We start from the raw sequence: 26,781 nt of genomic DNA, 5'->3' as shown, positions 1-26,781 counted from the left end.
CATTATTTGAAATTGTGTAAAACTAATAACGTGAATTTATTGATAATTTACACAGGGCTCTAACCTTTGTTTTTTCTGTTTGGTCATACATGATAAGCTTATATTGATGAAAATGGAACAAATTTATTGAAAACCGAACATGTTTGTGTAAAATCTAGTCATCAACATGATGATGCAAAAAAACTGTAATAAGGGAAAAGGCTACCAGTGTGTAACACATTTATATAATCATACTGCCCTGTGGCTGGGTTGTCACACCATCAAAGCATAAGCACTAGAAAACATCCAGTATTAGTAAACCTGTTTTATGGGAGAATACATTAAAAGTGAAAGTCTTCACAGTGACTCCACATCAGTAAAATGCAAACAGGATTGTCAGTTTTAAACATATTGCATGCTGTATTTGCCCAAATTACAACTGCAATTCAAGTACTTGATTAAATTTTTTTTTTTCTTTGAGAGCATTTTAAAATAAATATAAAACAATTAAGATCAAAACAGCTACATGGCATTAGTTACATCAGAATTGGCTTCCACATGGAGAGCTGCAAAAATGAATCCACCAACGTTCCAGTCATTCAGAAATAAGAGAATAGAAACAAATGCAGCTTAATGGAACGGCAGAACACGGCTGGGATCATTCATGTAGTTCATCGTCACTGTCATTAAACACCGCAGCCCTCTCCGTCTTACAGTAGTTTAAATAATTTGGGGGAAACAAAACAATCACTGAGCATAAAAAAAGGAAATTCAGCGCTATCTTACAATCACACAGGCTACTGCTGCCCTGCAACAACTTTCACACAGCACGCAGACAGCGCTCCACATCATTCAGTCAAAACAGGCACAGACATCTCTCGCTCTGCTACAAAGAGCATAAAAAAAGCTAAAAATTACAATAAACTTTGCATAGTTGTGAAGCGTACAAAAGAAACAGGGAAAGGTCAGAAGGTGCAGAGAATCTTTAAAAGTGTATGTACATGAACAAAGAATATGTGCGCCGTGTGACAAAAACAACAGACTGACAACACGTATTTGAGACGTCGGTCACCCCTGTGCAGTGAGTATGTGGGGCTCATTAGAGGGAAACAGGTGAACCAGTTCATGAAGAGTGTTCTGAACATGGGTTTGTACAGTAAAGTGTGTGTCCTGTGAGGCGGTGAGGGTGACTCAGGGGGAAGTCTTAAAGTGAGCTCTGAGACGACTGGGAGTTTTTGATGTTCTTGATCTCCAGCTCCAGCTGTTTGATGCGAACGTCCCTCTGGTTCAGGAGCTCCCTGAGCCGTCGGATTTCCTCCTGCTGCTTGTGAAACTTCAGGCGCAGCTGTGGACAAACAGTGTGGAGGAATGAACGAAGGATAAAATGCCAGACTGTGTTTCTATCACCTCTTAAGTCTGCAGTTTTGAGTGAACAAACATGCTGACTGGCCATTTCCTAACATTAACCTTTGCCCTGAAAACTACTTATCATGGCTAGAAAATGTAAAAACAGAAGGAATGTCAAATGCCCGATAGACTCTGAATGTGTCATGTGACGTGCCACAGAGTCCGAATCTAAGCTTAAAATTGTGAAATTTCTTCTACATGTCTCAATTTAATTTTAAGAAAAAAGCTACAGGCACTAACTAAATTGTGTAAAAAACAACAAACTTCTACCCTCCTCTATGCAACTAACCAGCCCTCTTGTGACAAGTCGTCACATCACACAAAATTCTTAGGGCAACTGAGGGATCCTTGACTCTTAACACCAATACAGCAAGCGTAAGAACAGTACACAAATATAGTAACAAATATTAGTGACAACAAACTCATTCAGCACCTCATTCTCTGTCCGGGGGGGAGAGCAAAGTGCGAGGTCCTCTCCATTGCTCATGGGTGTCCGACTCCTGCCATCGTCAGTGCAGCCTCCGTCCTCTTTGGTTTCCAGTTTGTCCTGAATGTAAGCGAGCTGTAGCAGGCCTGGTCTGCTCTGAGACCTGCGAGCGTCCAGGGAGCTACTCAGCCCCTTCATCTCTGAACAGGAATCTGCTATTTGACTGCCCGGCTTCAGAGACATCAGCACTGGTCCTAGAAGACAGAAGAAGGGCTAGGAAGGACTGCTTTCTAAACTAAATGCTCTTATTTTGCAATTTTGACACAGAAAACATGATAGATGTCTGTGTGTCCACTAAATAAAAACAGAGCACCTTTGTCGATGCCGCTGAGCCACTCCTCTGCCGTCAGAGCAGACCTGTTTCCAGCTGTCATTGGATAGATGTCTTCTTGGTACGACTCCGACTGCCAACACACAAAAACAACACACATTCACACCCAAAGAAAAATATGTCTGTTACATTTATCAAAACCAAAAAAGGTGTGGGTGGTGTCCTGTGTTTGTGTGAGTCTGTGCACTCTTACCCTGCGGGGAACAATCATAGACAGAGGCTCAATGAGACTCTTGATTGTCACCAGTTTGTAGAACCTGAAAACCTCACAGGAGCTCACATCCAGCCCTCTCTTTGGCATCACACCTGTGGGACAACACAACACAGACCCTAATGCACTTATCTGCTGACCACATAAACAGTGACAATCAGATGTACCGTTATATGATCATACTGACAGCCATACACAGCAAAGATAATCAAAAAAGTAAAAAAAAGTGATAATATCATTATATAGAGATTTTAACTAGTTACTTTTTAAATAATCAATCAGTCAATTAATAAAGTCTCCATGGACTTTAAATGGCAAAATTGTCACCTCTATATTTAATAAACAAGTTTTCAGCCTGCATTAATGGAGTCAGTGTCAAAATGGCTGGCACCAGCAGCCTGAGTTTCAAAGCTCTCTTTAGTGTGACATGAGAGAAGCTTCACCCACACTTACATGTAGTTTGAAAAACAAGTTTGCATCCGAGTTAAAGTGCACATCAGTCTGTCTGTCAGCTTCAGTGCATCGTGATGATGTACAACATCACTAGGCAGGTTTGGCTATTCAAATATTACAGGCTTATTTGCACACAGCAGCTTTGCTTACAGGTGAAAGAGAGTTAGCACAACCGGGAGCCAGGTGGAGTTTCCAAACAAAGATCAACAGCTACATCTTTTTCACAATCAGCTACAGATAATGACATCTAAAACAGACGTGTGTGTGTGTGTGTGTGTCCTTACCCATTCCCTTCTGAGGCATGTGCGAGCGGTACTCAGTTAAGAAGTGGATGTATGGTTTTTCTGAGCTGATCTCATAGTACCTGATATTTCCATCACCCTAGACGAGGTCAAATTTTTGTTAATTTCTGTTTAAATTTTCTGTATACATGCTGTGATATATCTGTATAATGTTGATGTAATTCTATCACACACCTTCCCAGCGAGGTACAGCATGTGTGTGTCTGGGTCATAGAAAGGAAAGAGGACCCCTGATGAGCCATCCAGGTTTTCCTCCAACAAAGGCACTGACAGATCGTCCTGCCAACACACACACACAAACACAAACATCACAAAATAAAATAAATAAATAAATAACATATAAACCCAGCACATCAAAATACTATCATTTAAATCCACTGCCACATAAGAAGCACTCTCCAACGAGTGCTCAATCCCTAATCCGTGCTTTGCCTTAATCCTCCACCCACGACACACACTCACACGTCAAAACACACCGGCCTGCCACGCCGACTATTACTACAGACCAACAGGTGTGAGTACTGTGTGATGACATAACCACAAGGAGAAAGACTTTAGCTCTAGTTTGACAGAGAATGCTGTAAGTCACCTGCTGCGAGGTGCAGCTGGTAGGTTTTCACCACTAGATGGCAGAGTTGTCTTTGACACAGAGGCTGAGAGGCGTTAAACAGCATCTGCAGAGCCATTATATAATAACTATTCCATTATGTATCATGTAACAGCTTTGCACTCACAGTCCAGTGGAAATATATAGAGCAGTGTTAAACAGTCTTCCCACAGTGTGCCTTCATGTTTATATTTATTTATACATTTACAGTCTGATTTATGTGTTTGTGGCATCATACATGGAGCTACATTATTTAAACAGATCATCAGTTTGACCTGGGCGTTATTCAGTTGTATAATGACATTGTTTACACACAACTTTACAGAGGACACTGTCGTCTCTCACCTGATCCCACAGAGCTATCTGTCGATCATTCCAGCGTGAGGTGCCCGCTGTGAGAAGCATCTTCATGTTTCCCAGGATCAACACCTTACTGGCTTTGTGCGTCTTGCAGTTGGCTTCCTGTAGATAAAATATACATTATAACATTGTTAACTGATCCTCCTTTAAGAGGACATAGGAAGCTGGTCACATGATGGAAAATATAGAAAGTGATTAAGATCAAATACATGAGAACTGTATGTGTGAGAGACAGAGACATCTGACTTCTGGCCTACAGAAGGTGTTTCACTGACTGTCAAGACATACCCTGAATGTAAAGTGAAGGCAGCACAACTGATATAAAATGATTTGCTAACAAACCACAGCTCAGTGTTTAGAGCACTGTGCTGTAATGTTTCTCATATATAGGTCTCTATGAGCATGTTTGACAGTCAAAGGAAGGGAGAGCAGGCTTGTAAAGGGCGTGAGTCTCAGGCCGGTGACCCTGAGGTCTGTGGAGCTATGCTGTGGGCCAGACCAGGCCGAAGGTGTCAGTTTTGGCTGTGTGGTGCTGGAGGAGCGCCTGGGAGCTGGGGCTGTGAAAGGGTAAAAAGAGTCGGGAACTCCCACTTACGCATGCTGGCTGTGAAGCTGCTGCACAGAAGAGCTGAAGCTCAATCAGTTTCTTTTTTAATTTTCACACAGATTTCATGTTGTAGTGAATTTTGTTTCCTTTCGTGTAAACAATGTTATGGCAGAAAATACTTTCAACACTTTGGTTACATGTTGTTTGTGCTGTTGAATTAGATTTTCAGAATATTTTATTGGTTGATATATTGGTTTTTAATAAATGCCCTGATACAGATAATTCTGTGGTTACAGACCACTAAAGTAATAAAAAGACTCCAGCAGTACCTGCAGCAGGTTTCCTGAGCGTGGCTCCATCAGTCGCACCTTCCTGTCCTTGCAGGTGGTAGCGAAGAGGCTGCCATCTGTGTTGAATGACATGGACAGGACCACGTCTGTGTGGTGGCTGATGGTCCGCACAGGGTTCTTTATCACTTGCTCTGGACAGTCCAGGTTCCAGATCATTACCTGCATGTGTAAAGGCACAAAATGTCTAATTCAAGCAATTTCCCCCTGGTATTATTAAATTATTTCTGATTCTGATTAAAATATGAATCTTTCATACGTTTTTGCATTTTTTTTGCTCTACATTCAAAGCTGCCGTGTATGACAAGAAGAGCATTTTGTGGGAAGAATTAAGACATCTTTTTCCAGCTGTTCACACATTCATGTTATAACAGCAACTGGTACACTATAGTTGCACAAATGAGCAGTGCATACTTTTCTTATCTCAAAGGAATTTATGCTGTTGCACTCGTCACTTGTTTGTATGAAAAGAGACAGAGGTTTAGAGCACCAAGTTTACATTCTCACACCGAATAGAGGGAGGAGGGAGTGTGTACAGATGCAGTGTATTAAGAGTAATGGGCACAGAAACAAAATGGCACACAGAGCACAGAAACGACTTGGATCAGAAGCTGGATCAAAGTGGGCTTCAAGCATGCTGCTCTACCATCAGGCAGCATCGATACTTTCTCAGCTCCTGACCAACTACTTCATAATGAGGGTCTGCTGCTGCTGCTGCAGGACCTGGTATTCCGAAATACAGGTAGACTTTGCTTGTTACGTTTGGAGTGCTTTTTTGAAAACATTATAGGTCAATGCAACCTGTCGGGTTGCATTGTAAAACAGTTTAAGTTACAGAACAAGTTTCCTTTGCTTTCCATGAAAGACTCACTGAGTTTAGTTAGTGGCGCTTGTGTGTGTTTGTGTGTGTTACCTGGTAGTCGTAGGCGGTACTGAAGAGGATGTTATTAGCAGTTGGGTGCCATTCAATGAGGCCCACTCTGCGGCTGTGACCCTGGAGCTCCTTCCATGGTACTGTAATGTTTTTCAGCACACCATGAGGAGGGATTTCCCACACTTTCACCTGCAGACACACAAATAAATCAGTATGTGAAATATTCATTTATTTAAATAGTTCAAAGAAGAGGAAGGACTTTTCTTTTTTTTTCTGTCTGCAGGCATTTGCAGTGAGTCAGTCTGCCAGATCAGACCTGAGGAATGTGAGGAATGACTTCTACTTCTTCTTGAAGGCTACACAGGGAGGTAATAAAATGATCTCCCTGCTGCAACATGCTAGGAAAATAACGACACTTAAACCATTTGAAAATGTGTGTTTGTGTGTACAGACCGTGGCGTCCTCGGAGCAGGAGGCGATGCAGTAGTCATTAAAGGGGTTCCATTTGATGTCTAGTACGTTGCCTCTGTGGCCCGATACTCGTGGGTGGTGAGGGTCAATTTTACCCGTCTGACACGAAGGCAGAAACACAGAGGATAAATGCAACAACACAAAAACACTGGCTAGTCATATATTAGCTTGGTGTAAAGACTGGAAAGAGACAAAAAACATCAACTCAAATCACAATCACAAAATCCATGTTTAACATGTAACAACAAAATTCTGTCATGAGTCTAGTCTCTGCTAGCAACGGCTAACATTGATCCTAAAGAGCAGTGACTCTCCATTAATAAGTAAAAATATAGTAATGCACTAAAAGAAGTCCTCTGAATGATATTTAAGGTTATGCCCTCAGAAGTCATTTTAGTGTCTGTAATGTATTATTTTTATGTAGTTCAGTCTGAGTGGAGCAGGTGCCCACATGAAAGCTCTGTTGCTGACCTGACCTCTGTATGTGGGCATAAAGGAGAGCATTAGGGAGCACCACGACTGTGGTGGTCTGTTATCTCACAGAAGAAACAATGAATCTTTTTGCCACTTAAATGCACATGAAGACATCATGAGATTATCAAGCAAACAGTTTCCTGTTAGATTACAGCACACATTAGCAAATAACCTGGCTTTTATTTCTGGTCACCTGATGAATTTCAGGTTTAGTTCTCTGCAAACTTTGGGACCAAAGAAGGAGACTCAAACTAAGATAATCATGTGTTTCCATCTCATCATGTACACCACAAGACTTGTTTCAAATGATTGGAGTTCACCTTTAATGTAAACAGATTGATTAGTGAAGCTTGAGAGTCAAGACAGCCAGATGCAGAGGGCGAGGCAAAGTTTCTGAGGATCTGAAGAGGACACGTTGATCCGTGCAGGTTAGGGCAGGTTCAAGCAACTTAGCCGTGCATGACACTAACTAACATCAAACGACTCAAACTGACAGCACAACTACACAAAAATGTTTATGACACACTTCTTCGATGATCCGGTTACGAGGGAAAAGTCACTTAAAATTTTCTGCCTCGACAAGACTGCTAATCACACTGTTTGTACCAACAGGACCTTCATTTAACATACCCGCAGGCGGGATTACTGTGCAGGTAACAGGGGAGTGATGTCACCACACATGGATGTGCAACTTGTATTCATGTGTGTTAACTACTTTCTCCGCAGAACAATAGTCTTTCTTTGAGTCCACACACTCACACTCGCACCAAGGTAGGAGGTGAAAGCGGTGGAGTGGGGAGTGCTGATGTTTCACCTCCACAAGGCAGTAAAAGGAAGGGGGGGGGGGGGGGGGGTCGCACGATGAGTTATGTCATTCCTGAGCTCATATGCAATGCGACCCATGCCAGGAGGATGGTGATAACTCAGACAGAGGGAGAGAGGGATGAGACAGAGAGAAGTGTTCAGTTTGATGAATCACTCTGGAGTGAGATACACAGAAGAACTGTAAATCCAACGTGCACACCAGTAGATGTGATAATACACATAAATAATATCTGTGAGAGTGTTTGATGAAGCTTATTTAATCTGAGGTTAGTGAGAAAGATAAGACAGAATAATGTTCAAATAAAGACCACATGCAACGTCTGTAGTGAAGGAGCTGAACGGAGTCTCCTCCTATACTCAGATACTGGTGCTGTGCTATTTATAACCTGAGAGCAGAGCTGTCGTTTCCAGGTGTGCTCTGCATGAAGCCACAAGAGATGCTGAACAATCAGCTCAAATGTCCCACAAACTGAAGGTGAACTCAAATAAAAAAAAAAAAAAAACACAGCGTGTCTGTCATGAGGTGCAGATACTCACATGATGGACAGACAGCACCAGGAAGGCCCCTCCCCCAGCACACTCTGTGATGACGGCCAGGAAGCGTGGGTTGACAGCACAGAAGTTGTTGTCCTGGACGCTGCGTGTGATTGGCACGCCATCATAGCAGCTCTCCTTGGTGGCGGCCTTTCCAAACACGTGACGGAACTTGGAGCTGCGGTACTGAGGGCGCCATGTCATCTGAGAGAAGAGAGGGGAAGGCAGAGGTCAGTGAAGGAGAGTCATCCATTCTGTACAGATGTAGTGACAGAGCTTTTCATAGGTGGTGTTTATAAATTCAGCAAAACAGCTTTGACATCAATTCACCCAAAAGAACACACGGCTGCACTATACACGGTATTGTAGATTAGGGATCCATTTCAGTACTGTTGAAAGCATCATAGGGGATTACTTGATTTAGACTATGCTAACATACTGTCCGGTTGCAGGCTATGTGGTTCTTCTCCTTAATCCCTGTTTGCAGTGTGTACACAGTGACATCTATGATTTGTTTACATGCAAAACATGTTACTCATTAAGCATAGCAAAGGTCTCTATCACACACCAATCACTGGCAGAGCACAGGCTACAAATATGTCAAATCAGAAGTTCATACAATGAACATGCCACTATTCAATGCCTAATATAAGCAGCAGTTTACAATGTTACTCAGCATTTGACTACTGATGTTTAAACGCATCATTTGAATCATTTTGGACAGTCTGTTTGGAAGAAAGGTGCGCTACAAATCCTAGTGAAGTAAAGTGTGTCTAGGCTGTTGCACTGAGCTCTTAACAAGTTCATTAAAATGTGATGGATTGTAAATGTTAAGTGTTTCTTCAAAAACACTGCAGCTGGGTTGTCAGGTAAAAGTTACAGAGAGGCAAGTGGAGAAAACCAGTGTTTGAAAGCACATCTTATTAGATTACTTTTATCACAATGTTGCCATAACTGGCAGCGCACAGCGGCAGCAAGCTCGGTAAGCTGTGAGGAAAAATAACAGGTTTTACCATTAGATCTGGTTGCTTTGATCTGCATTAAAAAGGTACACTGACTATAGGTAAAGTAAACCTGATCAAAAACACTAGGCAAATGTCATTGCATATTGTACGGGCGTTCCACATGGTAGTATTCAAGTGCCTCTTTTGTTCACTGTTACTTATACCTATATTTTTTGTCATTTGACAATTATCCTGCTTTCCTGTGTCAGAGAAGAGATGTGGTAAAACAATCACTGAAGACACTCCTGCTACATAACTTATCGCTTCATTAAGAAATAAGATAGATTGATAGATACTTTATTGATCCCCGAGGGGAAATTCAAACAAAGTGTATGTTGAAACGCCTCATATCATGGAACAAACCTTTAAGCAGATCCATTTTTCTACTGGCTGTATTTTTGGTCGTCATGTCTGATGATAATCTAAACTGCTACATGAGAGCACAAGTGGCAGTCATCATCTTGTATCATTATAACAAGGAGCAGTAATTCAAAGCATCCACAGATTTACATAATCTAAAATTAGAATCATTAATCCACGAGGAGTGAGTCAAAGTGAATGAAAAGCCTAAAGGAGGAGAAAAGATCTTTTTTGATCATCGTTTTTATTTTTAGCCTACTGCTAGATTTTAAAAAGAGATTTACAAGGTGATGTGAGGCTAGTTTAAAGTATAATACTCTGTTTGGTTAAATTTCTAGTGGGCATCACAAAAATAGGAGTGGAAACTAAAGCATGTTTATGGTCTAGGAAAAGGATGGGGCCAGTGTGTTTATACATGAACAGTTCCATATAAGATCATTTGTTTGTGTTGTAAATGATGATATTCAAAGTCATAATTGTGTTTGCAGATTAATCAATCATTCAATCGAGTGCATGACATTTAATGTACAAGCAGAGGAAAACTGGGAGCACTTCCCAAATCCTGGGTCTCTTTTTAGCCACTTCCCTTAAGCCAGTCGATGAATATGTCATTATTGTGAGAGATAAGTGGCTCTGGTCCACTGGGACCAGGCCTGGCCAGCCAGCATGTCTGCACTACTACTCTGCCTGGCTCTCTGCCTGCCTGCTGCATGGTCATTACTTATGAATTAGGGGTGGAGGAGGTTTGACGGACAAGCACGCAAAAAAAAGAGGACCCAACAATAACATACAGTAAACACAAAGAGAATGCAGAGCGGCACAAAGGAGTATAAACCCATCACAAGGTTTTCCTAGAACTCACACATCACATAAAAAGTCACTGAAAACAATGGCATCACAATGATGGCTAAATAAATACATGGTCAGCATGATGCAGGTGGGGCTGGAGAGCTGAGCAAGAAGTTAAATCAACACAAGGAGGAAACCTCTAGTACAGAAAAAAAACATAGAAAGGACTACAGAGATGGACGGGCGGGGATCATGACTTCATGTCTCAGTTGACTCTTCTAGCTCTCACCTTCTGCCCTGAGGACATCACAGGCCGCCATGTGCTGTCACTCTGGAATGTTTCCCTACCTGACATAGAGCTTCATTTAACTCTTCAGGTGTTTAAGAGGCCGCTCAGACACCATCAGTCACATCCAGATGGCCCACTCAGCAAGCTGTGTTCACATAACTGACGCCTCAGCATTTGTTGGTGGGCCATGACGAGCATGACATCCTCAAATTTAAAAAAAGACTGTGTATGTATGCAGGCAGCTTTGTAACGCTGTCCTCCACCCACAGCCACGTGATAATAGAAACAATGAAAACAATGTTCTTTAGCACAATGTTCTCGATTTTTGCATGTAATGAGTAGGATAGTAGCAACAAGAAGATTTACCACCACTGTTTTAACGTTTAAATTCTTTATAAACAGATAAATACAAAATGCTTACACACATCCATCTCCATGTTTCAGTAAACATCTGTACCCGCTCTCACTGAGATCCAACCAGCCGTCACTGAAACCACAAATATGAACCTTGTGGTGGCACTACAGTCATGAACGCCCACCACATTTTGTGCCGGTCTATTCAGTAGCTGCTCCGATATTTCACTGGATAAGTAAATGCTCTGAGAGCAGCAGCTCTGGGGATATTTCCAGCTCCTAAAAACAGAAAGCCAAAAAGAAGTCCTCAAATTATTTAACATCTGTCAAATAAGCTGTCAGATTTCATTGGCTCGTGACAGCACTTGTTTCAGTTTGATCCAGGAATACATACCCTGTACATGGACTTCATGTTTTTCTATGTGAGCCACTGCAATGGTTAAAATATCCATAAATTGAGCTTTTAAAGATATCTCACCCAATACACAGGTGCACCAGTACCTGTCCCAACAATGACAAAATGATTTTATAGCGATTTCTAATGACACTGTGTGCCTCCTTTATCAGCAGCTGAATGTTTTATTTAATGAATATTTATTATTCACACAAAGTCACAGAGAATGTGAACGAGACAGTTTTTGTTTATACATGGGCTGTGAGGCCTGTTAGGTTGTATTGTACCAAAGAAACCAACAATAGTACACACACATTGAAAGTGAGGGCCACACTATGTCACATGACTTTAAGGTGAGTATAGTAGCAGAGCTTTAAAGGAGCTCTGTGTGGGATTTAGCCACATCTAGTGGTAAGCTAACAAATCACAACCAGCTGAATATTAAATTATGATTTATTATATTAATATTAATAATAGTAATACTATTATTATTATTACATAATTGGTATAAAATTTTACCAAGCAATTTCCAGACTATGGAACACATAGACCTGAAGGTGTCATAAGTAGACATAAACACTTAATATGTGCTATACAAATGGTATATTATATATTATTATTATGTATTTTTTGCTCAACCTCACACAGCGATCATTTAAGGTAATCCAGTTATGTAAACTCAAACTACAAAGACTTAAAACTATTTGGGTTACAAAGCAAACCATCCACAGCACATTCATCATGTATGTGCCTGCTTCATAACCACTCCTGACTGCTTGTTCTGCTCTACCAAAACAACAGTAAACGTAACTTCCTCATTGTAACTTTAATACATCACAGTGCAAATAAGGCTGACACCCATAAAGGTATGAGCGGGCTCACACAGAGGGTTTAACTGCTACCTGCTCCATGTATTTAACAGAAGTTTTGGATGGATGAACCCGTACGTGCTCGTTTTCGTTACAGGCCTGACGTTCAGGAAGTTTTGTGCAATTACACACTGGAGCACATCTGGTCTGCTATAATCAGCACTCATGTACTGCTGAGGCTTACAAGACCAGAGGGGAAGAAGCTTGCAGGGCCCGACAGCTAAGACGTCTTGTCACATCTAAAGCAGGTTGTAATCAGGCCACTGGCAGCTTCCCCTCGGCAGTGTCTTGCAGCAGGTACACAGCAGGCTGCGTGGTGGGCGGCCTGTCTTGGCTCCTCACAGAAGTGATGACGAAAACACTACTCCTGCTATTTTTACACTGGCTTCTTGCTGATCAAAGGACAGTCATGCATGTTCACTGACAGCAGAAAATAGTCACAAGAACTTCTTTGAACAAAATAAAACAAAGAGATGCAGCCGTTTGTGTCAGAGGGAAATTTATTTTAGTCCGTGACCAGTGAGTCACAGAGGCGACCGCATTAAGGGGGCTGTAAAAACAGTCATAAAACTAAACTGAAAACACAGATATGACTTTAAAAAAAGATATATTGTACATCTGGTTTGCTCGGGCAGAGGTCTTGTGTGTGTCTGTACTTGCATTGCGTACATATTCACCTATTTCTCACCTACAGGCTGTCTTTTAAGCACCTCATAACTCAGAATCACCAACACCAGCAGCCTCTCCCTACACTGGCTTGCAAAAACTCTGAGCTGGGGGAGGGGGGGGGGGCAATTCACAGTTTACTTATTGGCATCAACATATCAATTACTTAAGCAGCAAGGGCCCTGAGAAACGCTTACAGCTATGACCTGTAGGCATTTCATGCTCAACATCTGCTAAGGGTCTCATCAATGCATTAATCAATCCTTCCAACAGGGCTGTCTGCAAGAATCCTTATCCCCACCACAGTGACCTCCCTATATGACACCGAACATAATCCTAAAACGCACAATCCCTGCGTGCTTGCACTGTAGATGTGATGTTTTGTAAACGCTCAGAGTGAAATTCAAGACAAGGAATGTACAGGTGTGAACACATGTCATTGCAGCGTGCATGTACACAGATTCATTGTGTTCATCTGAGTGTCTGAAAGACATATCCCTTTGTTTAGACTGTCTGATATCATACACAGATGACAGCCAACAACCTCTGTCTGGTAATAGGATAACAGCCACACTGGTAATCCAATAGCCCCTTCAGTGTTATAGAGTGCACATGTGAATAAGTATGAAAGGATAAGGCAAGATATGGCCTGCATGTGTTTGTGTGTGTGTGTCATTAGGGTTTACTTGGAGAAACTATCCAGAGACTGTCAAGAGTTCTCACAAACCCGCCTGGCACGTCTGTAAACACGGATTTTATGTGTGTTCAGGTAGCTTTGCCCTCCATGTTTGCACATTCATATCTTCAGTTCAGCACAAAGAGGTGCCGTCCGTTTTTATGTGTGTATGAATTCACAAGGAGACAAAAGAGAATCAATGATTAACGTATACAGCAGTCTGGTGGGCAGAGAACAAGGACTCGAGGATGGAAATGACAACTTCAGTATTTACAGACACAGTACTGACAGACAGGAGGTAGAAATCAAACATTCTCTTTGTCTCTCTTCTTATTATATTAACATCTCAAACTCATCGAACATCTTCAATACACAATCAACAGAAGTCCAATGTGTCCCATGTTTACTTTTTTTCAACATCCAAACTACACAAAATATCATGGTTTTGGGTTTCAGCATGTTCCAAGCAAAATGACTGGATCTACACACCAAGCTTCTCCACCATCTTTGTCACCATGGTGACAAGCTTTGCCCTGACCCACCTCATGGTTTGTCATCGGGAAAGTCATTCCTACACACTGGACAAAACTGGCACTTTCAGAACTAGGATTAGTTTCTTGTACAGATCACTCCTCTGTCCAGACTTAAAGCATGCATGCTGGTTGTTCCTTGCAGCAGGCTGATTTGATTTTCCTGGTGATGACAACTAGCACAACTTCAGTAAGTCATGTCTGAATTTAGTCTGCATTTATGTTGGTTAAAACAAGAGAACTTAGAATATTATTTGTGACATGGTCCAATGCTGGTGCAGAAACTAAAACAAATGTTATCTCAGTATCGGCATCTCAGTAGTATCAAGACTTTTTAGTGGAAGTGCTCCCCATTAACACAGCTCTGCCCTTGAGTTTCCATTAGTTCCTCACTGGAGAGTGGACACCGCTCCACCACTGTGAGTCCATTAGCTGCTGAAGGACGTCCGTATGTAATTTGCAAAACAATAAGATACAAATCATAGGTGCACAGACAAAACAGGAAGCGGTAAGCTGACAGTGTTGTGAGATAACACTCATATATACTGCTGCACACACCTTTTTGTTAGTCGATACTTCAGTTTCACATCCCACTCGGAGAAAACAGTGTATAGACTTTGACATGAGAAGCAGGATACCAGGCTTAATAAAAAAGACCTCAGACTGTAGTCAAACCACAAGGAGCATACTTCAGTGAATGCTGGTGTTCTGAAGGGTGGAAGCCACCATAAATAGCCATCTGTGGTTGAAGATGACTTGACTGGGACGTTGCATGATGATGATGTCATTTTCACTGTTGTGGAACTGCTTCAATTTCATATTGACTTTTTTTTTATGTCATCAGCAAAAAATAGAAAATAGTTCCACGCTCATGGCAGCGAATGAGAGGCTACTTGTCCAAGTTTCAGCCCATGTAGGATCATTGAGTAAAAGAGTCCAGTCTGCTAGTGAATATGCAACGATTCAGGCTAGTAGGAAGATTTTTGTTTCATCTTGTTCAAGCCTGCCCAACGCAGACACACACACACACAGGTGTAAAGAGTAAAGGATCAATAACAGAATGTCAAACTGCAGGTCATGTAACACACAACACAGAAGAGAAAGACGTTCCGATTGAGCAAGAGGAGGTGTGAAGAGGCAATAAGGGAGTTCAACAACACTCACCCTGTCGACGGACTAGTCACTGGCAGAAGAAGCAGCAGAAGCAGGTCCTTCAGTGAGAAAAAGTTTTCTCTTTCTGTCTCGAGAGGCACGTTGAAGGAAAAAAAGAATCTCCCCTTCAGTCGCTTGTTTTGCTGTATCTCATTGATCAATGCTTCTTTAGTGGTTCTTCCTCGCACGTGCACAACCTTACTGTCCTGTCCGAGCTCTTCCTCTTTGATGTGCACAGTACAACACAGGCAGGCAGTCAGAGGAGACAGTGGGTGTGTGTGTGCAGCATGAAGCCGAGTGCGTGTGTGAACAAGCAGTGGGTGAGTGCAGGAGTGTGTACACTCCCCGAGAGGGAGGTGACTGCAAGGAGAGAGAGAGAGAGAGAGAGAGCAGGTAATCACACTCCCTCTCCCTCTTCCCTGAGTGCCGCTCCCTCTCGTTACTCCTCCACAGTGTGTTTGCTCAATCAGGATTTCTCACTCAGATCTTTATGGAGGAGAAGAAAACTGCAGATAATCTTGTTGCTCAATATAGAATGGCCTACTTGACATACATGTTGCGCATTTACATTAAGTGCTTTAGATTCATCAGTGTGCTTTACTAGAGTCTGAGAGCTTAAAGATGAGGCATACAAGATGGAAAAAATAACATCAAGGGGGCTCCGGGATAAAAATTCAAAACTGTATTTTAAATTACGAACATAGACAAGTGCCAACTACTGCTAATGGGAGTTACTTCTTGATATGTAAGCACAAAGCGCACATGCAGGTAGCAAACTGAATAGAATTTGATTTAAAGTCAAACTATGATGAAATGGCACCCATAAGTGTTTGGCACTGGCGTAAATAAAAATGTATTCTTTTCTGTAAATGATCAATTAATCCAGGGAACCTATGCATAAAAAATATAAAAGAAAGGTATCCAAATTTGAAGTCCAGAGCAAGTCACAACTTCTGCAACTAAAAACATCTTTCATTAAACGCTGCATTAACTCCCCACTCTCATTTAATCGCTTGCATACTGTGAAGAAAATTAAGATTTACAAAAACACGATGAAGCTGGGAAACGTGCTGAGAAGCTGTTTGCAGATTGCAACCACTGATTTTCCTGATTGTGAGTGTTGACACCAAACTAATATTTTACACATAATCTCTGACAGTCCCACTCAAACTGTCTGTCCTTTGTGATCCGACTCCTCAGACTAACAACCTTCAAGTAAAAAGCATGAAGATGAAACCTGGACAGAAAATTAGAGTGGCTGCAGCCTGGCAGAGCGCCAAGCTTCTAGCACTACGTCCATGACCATCCAACCCTCCACATGCTTGCAGCTGGACAGCAATGGCGTCACTCCCAAGTCAAACTGAGCTGTTATGTAAAAGCGAATTAGCAATAGAAGCTAGGCTAACAGGTCAATACACAGCTGGCCTTCACGCGGTCAAACAGAGAGGACAATCAATCATTGTTACTGCATAAACGTGAGCTGCTGCACACCAGCTGTGGAGTATTCAGATTACATTCCTGTACCTGCAGTAGTGAGGCATCACAAACCGTCAGATTTATTTAAACCTGTTCTGCTGAGTATCCTATTTAAAGAAGGTTCAGACCCACTTTTTACTTGACTCTGAGTTTTATCTCTATCTTTTATGTTTCCAGCAACATTACAGTTAGTTCCAGCCTGCTCAGTGGCAGTAGACTGACATCAAGAAGTATAATGTAATATATAGTGAAGAAAAGGAATTGAAAAAATGATAAGCAAAGTATAGTAACCACATGCAACACCACTGATAAAGTTATATCAATCTAGCTCCCCCAAATACACACTAAAGTCCAACGGTCACACAGTGTCTCTGAGATAAGAGACAGAACACACACACACACGCTGGTTAAGCAGTTGGGATGGGAAGCTGTCGGTGCATCAGACACTGCAGTTTGATGACCCAATAATCATTTTCAATCAGCAGAAACATCCAATAAACTGTGAACCCAAACATCAGCGGACAATGACCATCAATAATCTTCGAGGTGAGCAGGGCCTCGAGTCTCACCACCACAATGGCAGGTTAAAAAAAAAAGCTTTACGTTTGGTGCTGTTGAACAACATAGGTATTAAACAAGTGTCTGCAACACTGGGCTGCTGCCAAAAGGTGTGTCTAACAGTAGAGACAGACAGCCGGGAGAGCAGCCAATGTCCCCAAGTATGTCTTATCTGATTTATGGCACACACAGTAGGCAGAGGATCCACTGATGTTGCCTGATGTATTACCTTTCATTTAGCGTTTGGCTCTGGATTACACCTTATTGTGTGTGTGTGTGTGTGTGTGTGTGTGTTATCAATAAGGACAGGGTACAGCTTGTGACTCTTTCCAAAGCGCGTAAAGCACGGTCCTGCTCTCTAATCACAGATCACACAGTTGCTGCCTAATAGGTAGCTCCTGTGAGAAAACAGGCCTGAGTCCCTAACATTACAAAGACACGGTGACTTTACCTTCTTCACATTGTCATTGCTGATTAGCTGTCTGACTGTGTTGTGGCTGCAAAACACCTGTTTTCAGTGCCATCCTGTGTCTTGGCTTTTTTGTTTCTTTAGACTATAAAAGCTCAAGTGAACAAGTAGTGCCGTCCCATTCAAACATACACTAAACTGACCAGGTGCAGTCAATAACTGAATAGGTGATGGGGAGCTATTGAAGCCCAGTGTACACAAAATCCTTTATCAAAGACAGATTCATTTACACGAGTCCGTCAGAGAGCAAACACAGGGAGCAGACAGGGCCACGCTTCACTCTCTGTGAGCGGTGAGCATTCACAGCATGGCAGAAAAATGTTTAATTCAGTTTGCAAGTTGTGTTACGCTCTGGTTTTGTTGTTTTAATATGCAAATCAGGAGCCACACCTGCCCATGAGGAGCACAAACAAGCTACTAGTGTTCTGATGTGAAGTTTATGTTGAGGAAAAACTGCATTTTTAACACTGCTTGGGAGAAAATGTGCATCTCCCCAGCACTATCAGACCCTTATTATCAGTTTGGTGTTAGGTCAGTGGTTCACAAAGCACCTTGCTTAGTTTCCATATTCAACCCAGATTATCTGATAATCTGAGGAGTTGCTGGAATGTCTTGAATAATACAAGTCAAATACAAGTCAGTACAGCAGCCCACCTGTGCTCTTCCTCTTTCTATCGCTACAAGACTAAACTAAGCTAAAAATAAACTCTGAACTGTGGGAATAAGATTACATAAAGATCCACGCATGATACAGTCCGATCAGTACAATCGAGCATCTGATCAGAATCTGCTCCTGTCTCAACAGCCTGAGGTGTGTCTAAGAACTGATAACATCACTGGATAATGAATCTTTGCCTGCACTAGTCTAAACCTGAGGAACGTGTCTGCGAGTGGATTTCCAGCTCCAGTTCACCATCACAGCAGCTCAGCTATTCTTTATTCTTTATTCACTGTGTGGAGGAATGTTTCTTCTTGTGAGCATACATGCCGGGCAGGTCAGAGGTCACCACCTGCTGAATTAAGATCCATCGGAGCATGTGTAGGACAACAGGAGATGTCATCAGCAGGCAGGAAGTGATGAGAGGGACAAAGTATTTGATAAGATGCTCACTGTTTGTTTCGAAACTTGCTTGCTGATGTTTGATGGTGATCTCACCTGCAGTTGGCTGAAATGTTGCATGACTCACATGTTTGCATGCCAGTGCAGCGCACCTCGTTCTTTCTCGTCTAATTCATTCCAATATCTGCTTTAACACAGCTGTTTGAAACCATTCCCATTCAGTGATATCACAGCTTTACTCACCTGCTTACATCAACTTTGGCAGCCAATCAGGCTCTGTAAAGCCAATGCAGCCTGGATTCACTTTAAAGATCCAGAATCACACGTAAACTCAAATCTGCTGTACACTGAATCGTTTATGTGCGGCTCTCATTTTCACACATACAGGACGATGATTCAAGACCAGAAGAATGCAACCTATCAAACACACAGTGTACACACAAACATCACAAACAGACATACAGGAAGACACAGAGCAATCACCAGCTACAAGGGTCCAGGTAGTGATTACATGACAGACAACAAAGACAGTCTAATGCACAAAGTGTCTTCATTGTGTTTAGTTCAGACAGAGATGAAAAGCAGACACACACAGGTTCATGTGTTTCAAAGCAACACTGATGGGCATCTGTAATTTCTTGGGAAGTTTCCTAGGAAAGAGTGTGTGTCATTTGATACCAGTCTATTTTAGTTCAAACCTCCGTTCATTCATTCACAATACAACAGACAGTGACTGTGACATCTGTATGTGAAGCTGAGAAAAATCAGATAAGACACACTATATTCTGTCAATAGTTGTAAATAGTTACAGAAATCTGCTGGTGTCGTTCTCCTCTTTTCTTTCTAAATTTGAATGTTTCCATGTCTGAAAAAATAAAAGGAGGCACATAGATTTCAGTTGTATGTGGAACGGATTTATTGTGAAATAGGAGGAAGAAGGAAAAAACCTCCCCCACATCATATGAGGTAATTATAAGTATAGATCACAGCAGCGCAGAGAGCAGTGTGTGTGCCTCAGGTCGTAGCCTCAGGAGAGTTTCTTGTTATTTTGTATTAATTACAACTGAGCAGCGCTGCCATGCATACAACCTCTGCAGTGAGAGGTCCTGATCAAATATTCTGCATCAAGGAGGGGGGGGGGGGTATGCAACGGCAAAAAACACGAGGATGAACATTTGATGATCTGAACACACATCAGGAGGCGCTTTTTAATCACAGAATTTGTGAATAAATATTAAATGACAAAATGGCTGTGGGTGATTAATAATTCAGCAGAGAATTGAGCTCGCCCCCTCAGAGCTAACAGCTTACAGGGATTCTCTTTTCAATAAATACAGTGTCAATGAGCCCGGCAGCTAAAGGCCATCGTTGCTCTCTATGCATAGAAACTGTAGCCAAGGTGAGTTTCACTTTCGGTCACTCCAGAGGATTAGCTCGCCTTTACATAGGCTCAGGGCCTCTGCCTGCTGCGGTGCACTCGGCTGAGGGAGGCAGCTGCTAATCAGATCACAGCCATTAGCTCATTGCATTAGCGTGTTGTGATAGCCGACGCACAGAGAGCGTAGCTCATAGCAAAAAACAAAGACAGGAATACGTTAAAAGCGTCTGATAAATTAGTTAAAATATAAACTCATCGACTTATGTTATGACAAGAGTCTGTGGCCACACATCTGTTCTGTTTAGCATTTAGCATAAAGTAGAGCTAAATGCTTGCATCTTCACAGTGGCAACGCTAACACGCTGATAGTGCTACAATACCATGCTGACCATGCATCATAGACTGTGAATAAAAGTGGCCTTTATGTATGAAATATGCTGCATATGTAAAGAAAACATGCCCTTAATTGTGTATAAACTTAAGCCTCAATATCATACAATCAAGTACAAGTTACTATAAACATGATTAATTCTTCTGTGGAATTGACAGCCTCGAGTGGTCATTAGAGGAAGTGCAGCTTTTTGCACTCCCATGCCCCAGTGGTTGCTGATGGTTAGGGTACTAACATATGCACGTCACACGTTAAATGCTGAGTTGATGGTGATTAAAATTAACAATAACATGTACATTATATACACACTCTTTACACAGCGCCACCCATACACTGTGGGTTGAAGCACTTACTCTAATCAACTGGTAAATCTATCTGTGAAGAGCACTTGTTGAGTCCGTTACCACTGAGCCTGTCAGAGAGCAAGTCAACATTTGGTCTGACAGCATTTTTCATGAGGTACAACCATTAGAGCTACTGTAGACCTCAAGGATCAATATGGTGACACACACACACACACACACACACACACATACACAAACAGACACAGGCAGTCCATCCACTTGGCCTCATGAATAATGAATCAGACTCTGCTGACCCATCTGCTTCACAGTTAAGACCTGCTGACTGCAGAAACACATGGAATCAAACTACTGTCACCAAACAGTAAAATCATGTGACTGATCATCACAAGAGTAAAAACAACATGCATCCTTTAGATACTGTTAAATTGGTATTCATTTGTTAACTTGTCGTCAGAACAGAGCAGTGTGCCTGGAGCTGAGAACATAAGAGCTGCATGCATTGTTAGTTTTGGCTTTTTTATATGAGTTGTTAAACTTAGTAATGACAAAAAAGTAATTAAGTATTTTGATTAATGGGCATGCTTGACATTGAGCTTTAAAGACAGAACTTACGTGAATAGTCAGCACAGACAAACTGTCATGTTTGGTGCAGTCCAGTTCAAAATAAACACAATAAACTGTTGTCAGTGACTTTATGGTTTCATCTGCATTTATCAAATGACTCTAAATTACAGTGCCAAGCTTTAAGCAGAGCTCAGACTGCTTTGTTAACTTCATGTTTGTGATGTTAAAAAAATAGACAAGAAAAAGGTTACAGTAGTAATTTGTCTGTATTTAGCAGGTTTTAATGCCATTTAAAACCTAGTGTAGGTGTCCCACCAGAGGACTGTGTTTTTTTCCTTCACTGTGTCACTTTGCTACAGCCTGAAAAAGTTGCACAAAAGCACTGTGCGAATCACCCTTTCTCTCTTTCTATTTATCAGAGTAATCCCCTCCCCATTCGCCCCACGTGGGCACAGCACCAGATAATCCTCCAACAGTCGGACAGCTGTCATGTCAGAAACGTGCAGGGCAGCCTGTCACTGCTGAGCCAAGTGACAGTGACGTAACAGCAGAGACAAGGAGCTCAGACTGAAAAGACAAACAGGCCCTTTAAAACCATTGTTTAAAAAGTCATTATTGCCGCCTGTGTAAATGGCCCCACCCTGCAGTGACCAGAAGCAGCAGGCGACCGTTTGTTAAGGGGAGCTGGAGGTCTTCAGCACAATAACAGAGAGGTTCTGTGGTCACGTGCAGATTCTACAGTTACATAAGAGCATTTTAGGATTTCCAACCCATTGTCAGGACAAATACAGTAATCATCCTTAACATCCACCAGCAGATTGTTTCCTAAAGCCGGTGTGCACACATAGAGCACCAAATGATGATCCACAAGTGCTGAACGATCAATCCACTCAATCAAGTGTCGGTGTAATAAACAACACAAAGACTAAACCTTTACTTGGTTCAATACACACAGGGGTTCTGCTGCTGCTGCAGCCTGACTTGGTCTGGTCTGACCTGGCTACAGAGGGAACAGATAACAGACCTTTCTGATGTTGCTGGGACTTTGATGACTGCATGACTCTCTTCTCTGTGTGCTGCTGTCACACCATGTTTAAGTATTTACCATTATCCTGTTAACTGTCACTTGGGCCACAGCGGTCTCTGTTCAACCACAGCTACAAAGCAGACATTTAATTACCCAACTTCATTCTACAAAAACAGCAATAAAAACACCACAGTGATCTCAGATTAGAGCTAAAAGATATAAATATAAACCTGACAAACACATTACTGAGGTGATATTGTCAAAGGATCCTGACAGAGGCAGAACCAGATGTTTTATTGGGAGATTAACTGACGGAGGACAGAAGCAGCTCGGCCCTGCTGTGCAGGGAGGCAGGGATTCATTTGGTTACATGAAGACTGAACCACAGGGGGAGCGGTGGTGGCTGACTGGCCCCTGAGGGCTTTGTTCTGAAGGTATAGTTATGTATGAGGCATTATTTATTGGCAACATCAGGCTCGCCTCCACAACAACCTGCAGGCACAGAGTCATGCGTTTGATGGCAACACAGCAGAGATGAGCTCATTCAGTGTCAGGCAGTTTCTAACAAGTTGGATGTGACGTAATCCACTGTGAGGAAATCAGAAATGCAGCACGCACACACACGAGGACAGATGCTGCCATGTTAGCAGCACTCAAACACAAACACACTGGTGCTTCGGGCTAAATACTAACCATCTATAGGCAAGAGACAAGACATTGGTACTGAAAACTGTACTTCCTGTTTGTATCCAAATACTGACCAATCATGTCGGGCCGACTTCAGTTTCAACATCGTGGTGGCACAATCAGGAATTACATAAATCTATAGGATCCTTTCATTGGGCACCTCGGATATTGGTGCACAGTTTAGTTATTGGGAATATTTCTCTAACTTCTCCAAGTGCTGTGTTTTTTAGCAAAAAGGCTAGCAGAAACATGCTAGCCTAGCAGTCATTAGAGCACTCAGAGAAACAGTAACGTGTGATCACTGCTCTGATTTCTAATAACAGCCTGTCTTCGTCCCTTTACATACAGCCCTCTCAGCCTGACCCAGTCCTGGTTACATAACGACTTATCACATTTTAATTGGTTTCTTCACCTCTGTGTGGATTAACACATAATGATCCATCAAAGTGCCACAAACGTGACACATTCTACACACCAAACACAGTACGTAATCTGTGCATCTGAAATCACACAAAGCTGCAAGAATCCATTTCTTCTGTTCTGGATTATTCTGGGGATTATATTCTTTTGGTTTAGACAATTCTAAGGTCAGCCCGCAGCTTTACTGAAGTTTAGAACTGTACACAATCTTCATTGGCAGATTAATGATGAGCAGGAGTCAATAAACTGTCACTGTGAGTGCACCTATTGATATTTGCTGAACTAGAACATTTTATTTGCTTATAAAGTTACCTATTCATCGACACTTTGAGGGATTCATACATCTTATTCTGCTGAAGACATTTGCAGAGAACAGCAAATATTAGAGTAAGCGTCATCAGGCGTAGTGTACGGGGTGCGATGTTTGTCTAAAATACAGCTTATACGTTCTGTTTGCCCTCATATTATTGAGCAAAAGCAGCTCGACAGCTGCATATTTCCTGAAGGGAATTTTCTGCCACACAGGCCTGAACTCTGGTTCAAGGACGTATTTACTCAAAAGCACGCCTTCATTTCACAGCAGTTATTACAGCAGGTTGGACTTTGATACCTGTCAGCAGCAGTAAGTGTGCCATCTCACAATCCTGAACTCGCCTCCAGTTACCTTTTGACATGGATATGTGAGATATGATCTAGTACAAGGTAAACAGACAGCAACTTCCTTTAATGGGAAAGAGATAAACAACGATAGCTTCTTCTGTAGAAAACTGCACAAGTAACAGTGCCAGACTGTGACAGTCTGTGTGAAACCTTATGATGCATAACAGTGCAGAACAGATTAAGAATTAAAGACAGTTCAGTATCTTCAAAAAAAAAAAAACACCAACTCCTGGTTAAACTCTATCTGCTGCTGTCAAGACATGTTTTTTTTTAGCATCGCAGTTCAAAGCCAGATACAACAGTGGAGGTTTATTTCTGGTCTTTGTTTCCCCCACGTGTGTGAAGATGTGTTTCAAACTCATTAGTCTGATGTTTATTTTGGCAGCAGTTTGCCCATTAGGTAGATGATAGGCCTACTAGTGCTGGCATCACACTTCTCCACACAACACGGCAACAAGAGTCATGACTCACAATGTCACACTTTCTACTTAGACTCAACACATCACTGCCTCGTACAGCAACCCCAATAAAAGTGTCCACAGGCCTGTGAATGATAAGCTGATCATTTCAGAGTATATCACAGCAGGCAGATCATTCATGACTCTGATAACAGACAAGTGGACAGTTGTTAAGAATGAGTCACATTTTGAACTCTGTGGGTTCATTTAGCTTCTTACCATTAAACAACCGGCAAAGCAATGTGTTTAGGTTCACTTAGCACAGATACAGGAAGAAGTTAACACACATCAAAAGCTCAAAAAACACTCAGTGTATTCACCAAACAACAAGCTCAGTCTGACAAACATGGCTGACACATGACAACAGCAAAAGAGCATTTTCCATCACACCATGATCACTGGGACGGCAGAGTACAATAATAAAACAACACGGAGGAGTTCCCAGTCCGATCCCACTGCACGCTGTCAAAGTGTTGCCACAGTAGAAGAGCCAACTGGCACACCATCCTAAATGTGCCCCACTGCTCCACATGTGGTGAGCATTAGACCCAGGTCATTAAGCACAGAGCGAACAAACTGCTTTCTCTTTTGTCTTAAGTTTGTTTACGTCCATCCAGACAGAAGTGAGTGAAAACAATGGATCTGAACCATCTGCTGAACCAGTGGCCCAACAACCACCCACCGAGCAGCAGCAGCACAACAGTCAGCTTCTGAGTGTTTGTTTGCAGACATGAGGATGACATTAACAGCACGTGTACAGTGCAGCATATTCTGACCACATCCATGCCACCATGGCACTGGCATGAATACGTAGCTTCACACTAGGGGCACATTTTGTGAGCTAGATCTACAATTTTGACATTTCTGTGGGTCATTTTACACCCTTAAATAAAACACTAGATGATTAGGATCAGGGTTACAGAAGTGACACAGCATCCTGTGAAACTACTGTGGAAATATGGGTACACAGTATAAAGCTGAACTAAAATGTTCACAGTTCTCTTGATCAGATGATCAGGATTCCTGAGCTGATGCATGAAGACATTTTGTTTAGAGATTAACATAGAGATTTCAGAAGAAAAATGGTTTGATAGGTCATATATTTATATTATATAGAAAACTAAACAGTTTCTGCTTCTTAAGTCAGAGCTTTCTGTGCTAAAATAAGAGTAAGCTGAGTGTCCTGTCACCCTTTCTAGAGCAAAAACCTAGTCTAATGGTCCACAGCCACAGTTCTGACCTCTTTAAAGAGAGTTGTAGAGATAATTATTACACAGGACAAGGACTTGTGCCCAGTCAGTGCCACCAGCTGCATCATGAAGCTCCGTGGAGCCTTTGCGGGCGTGCAGGCGGACCGCGTGGCTGCCACCGAGCCTCCAGCCGAGCACCTCCACACGGACCACAGTCACAGGAGCTGCTGCAGCTGGGACACACGCTGCAAAGTGTGCAGCCCGAAATGAAACTGGAGCCTACCTTTGAGACGGTCATATGGGGCGAGGTGCGGCGGCGGCGGCGGTGGCAGGTGGTAGTTTCCCTGAAGAGGAGGAGGGTTCAGCGGCGGCGGTGGTGGAGAAGCTGCTGCTGGTGGTGGTGGCGGTGGTGGTGCAGGACTCGCTGTTTTCGTGTTATATCACCAGTTGTTGTTGCATAGTGGTCACTTAAAAGTCATGATGCCCGGCTTAACCTTGAAACTTCCATTAAAAAAAATAAAAGCTCACAGACAGCACATTTCCCTCCCTCACAAACTGCAGCCAGCAGGAGGAAAAAGAAAACAGGAGCCGGTGGAGGAGGGGGGAGGAGGGGGAGGATGGGGAGAGATGCGAGCACTGGATGCGACGAGAGAGGAGGAGGCAGGAGAGGATGAGGGAGGGGCGAGGCAATCCAGGACCGTATCAATTAAGGATGATAAAAATAATCCCATAAAGTGCAACAACACCGGAAAACAGAGCGCACAAAGTCAGCTCAGGTCTACTTAAAGGGACAGTTCACCCCAAATCTCTCCTGTGGCCTGCAGCCATGTTTAACAGTCAAAGTCT

General features: G+C 42.4%; 1 protein-coding gene across 2 annotated transcripts; it reads right to left on the bottom strand.

The window, feature by feature from the left end:
- Nucleotides 1-12: 12 nt before the first annotated feature.
- Nucleotides 13-26,516, bottom strand: coro2aa (coronin 2Aa). Of its 2 annotated transcripts, none has more exons than XM_028413346.1 (12): nt 26,219-26,516; nt 8,213-8,413; nt 6,359-6,475; nt 5,945-6,094; nt 5,014-5,193; nt 4,123-4,239; nt 3,345-3,449; nt 3,153-3,249; nt 2,398-2,510; nt 2,187-2,277; nt 1,820-2,067; nt 13-1,324 (listed from the first exon to the last, which is right to left on the bottom strand). In XM_028413346.1, the coding sequence occupies exons 1-12, from the start codon at nt 26,231-26,233 to the stop codon at nt 1,184-1,186; spliced, it is 1,575 nt and encodes a 524-aa protein (XP_028269147.1). In that variant the 5' UTR covers nt 26,234-26,516; the 3' UTR covers nt 13-1,183. The 2 variants fall into 2 exon arrangements, with proteins under 2 accessions (XP_028269147.1, XP_028269155.1); XM_028413354.1 differs by lacking the exon at nt 26,219-26,516 and adding an exon at nt 15,305-15,608.
- Between the last annotated feature and the right edge of the window lie 265 nt (nt 26,517-26,781).

Source organism: Parambassis ranga, chromosome 1 (genome assembly GCF_900634625.1).
Source record: "Parambassis ranga chromosome 1, fParRan2.1, whole genome shotgun sequence".
Taxonomy (NCBI): Eukaryota; Metazoa; Chordata; class Actinopteri; family Ambassidae; genus Parambassis; species Parambassis ranga.
Note: the sequence above shows the minus strand (reverse complement) of the source record. Positions and strands in the feature narration are given on the sequence as shown.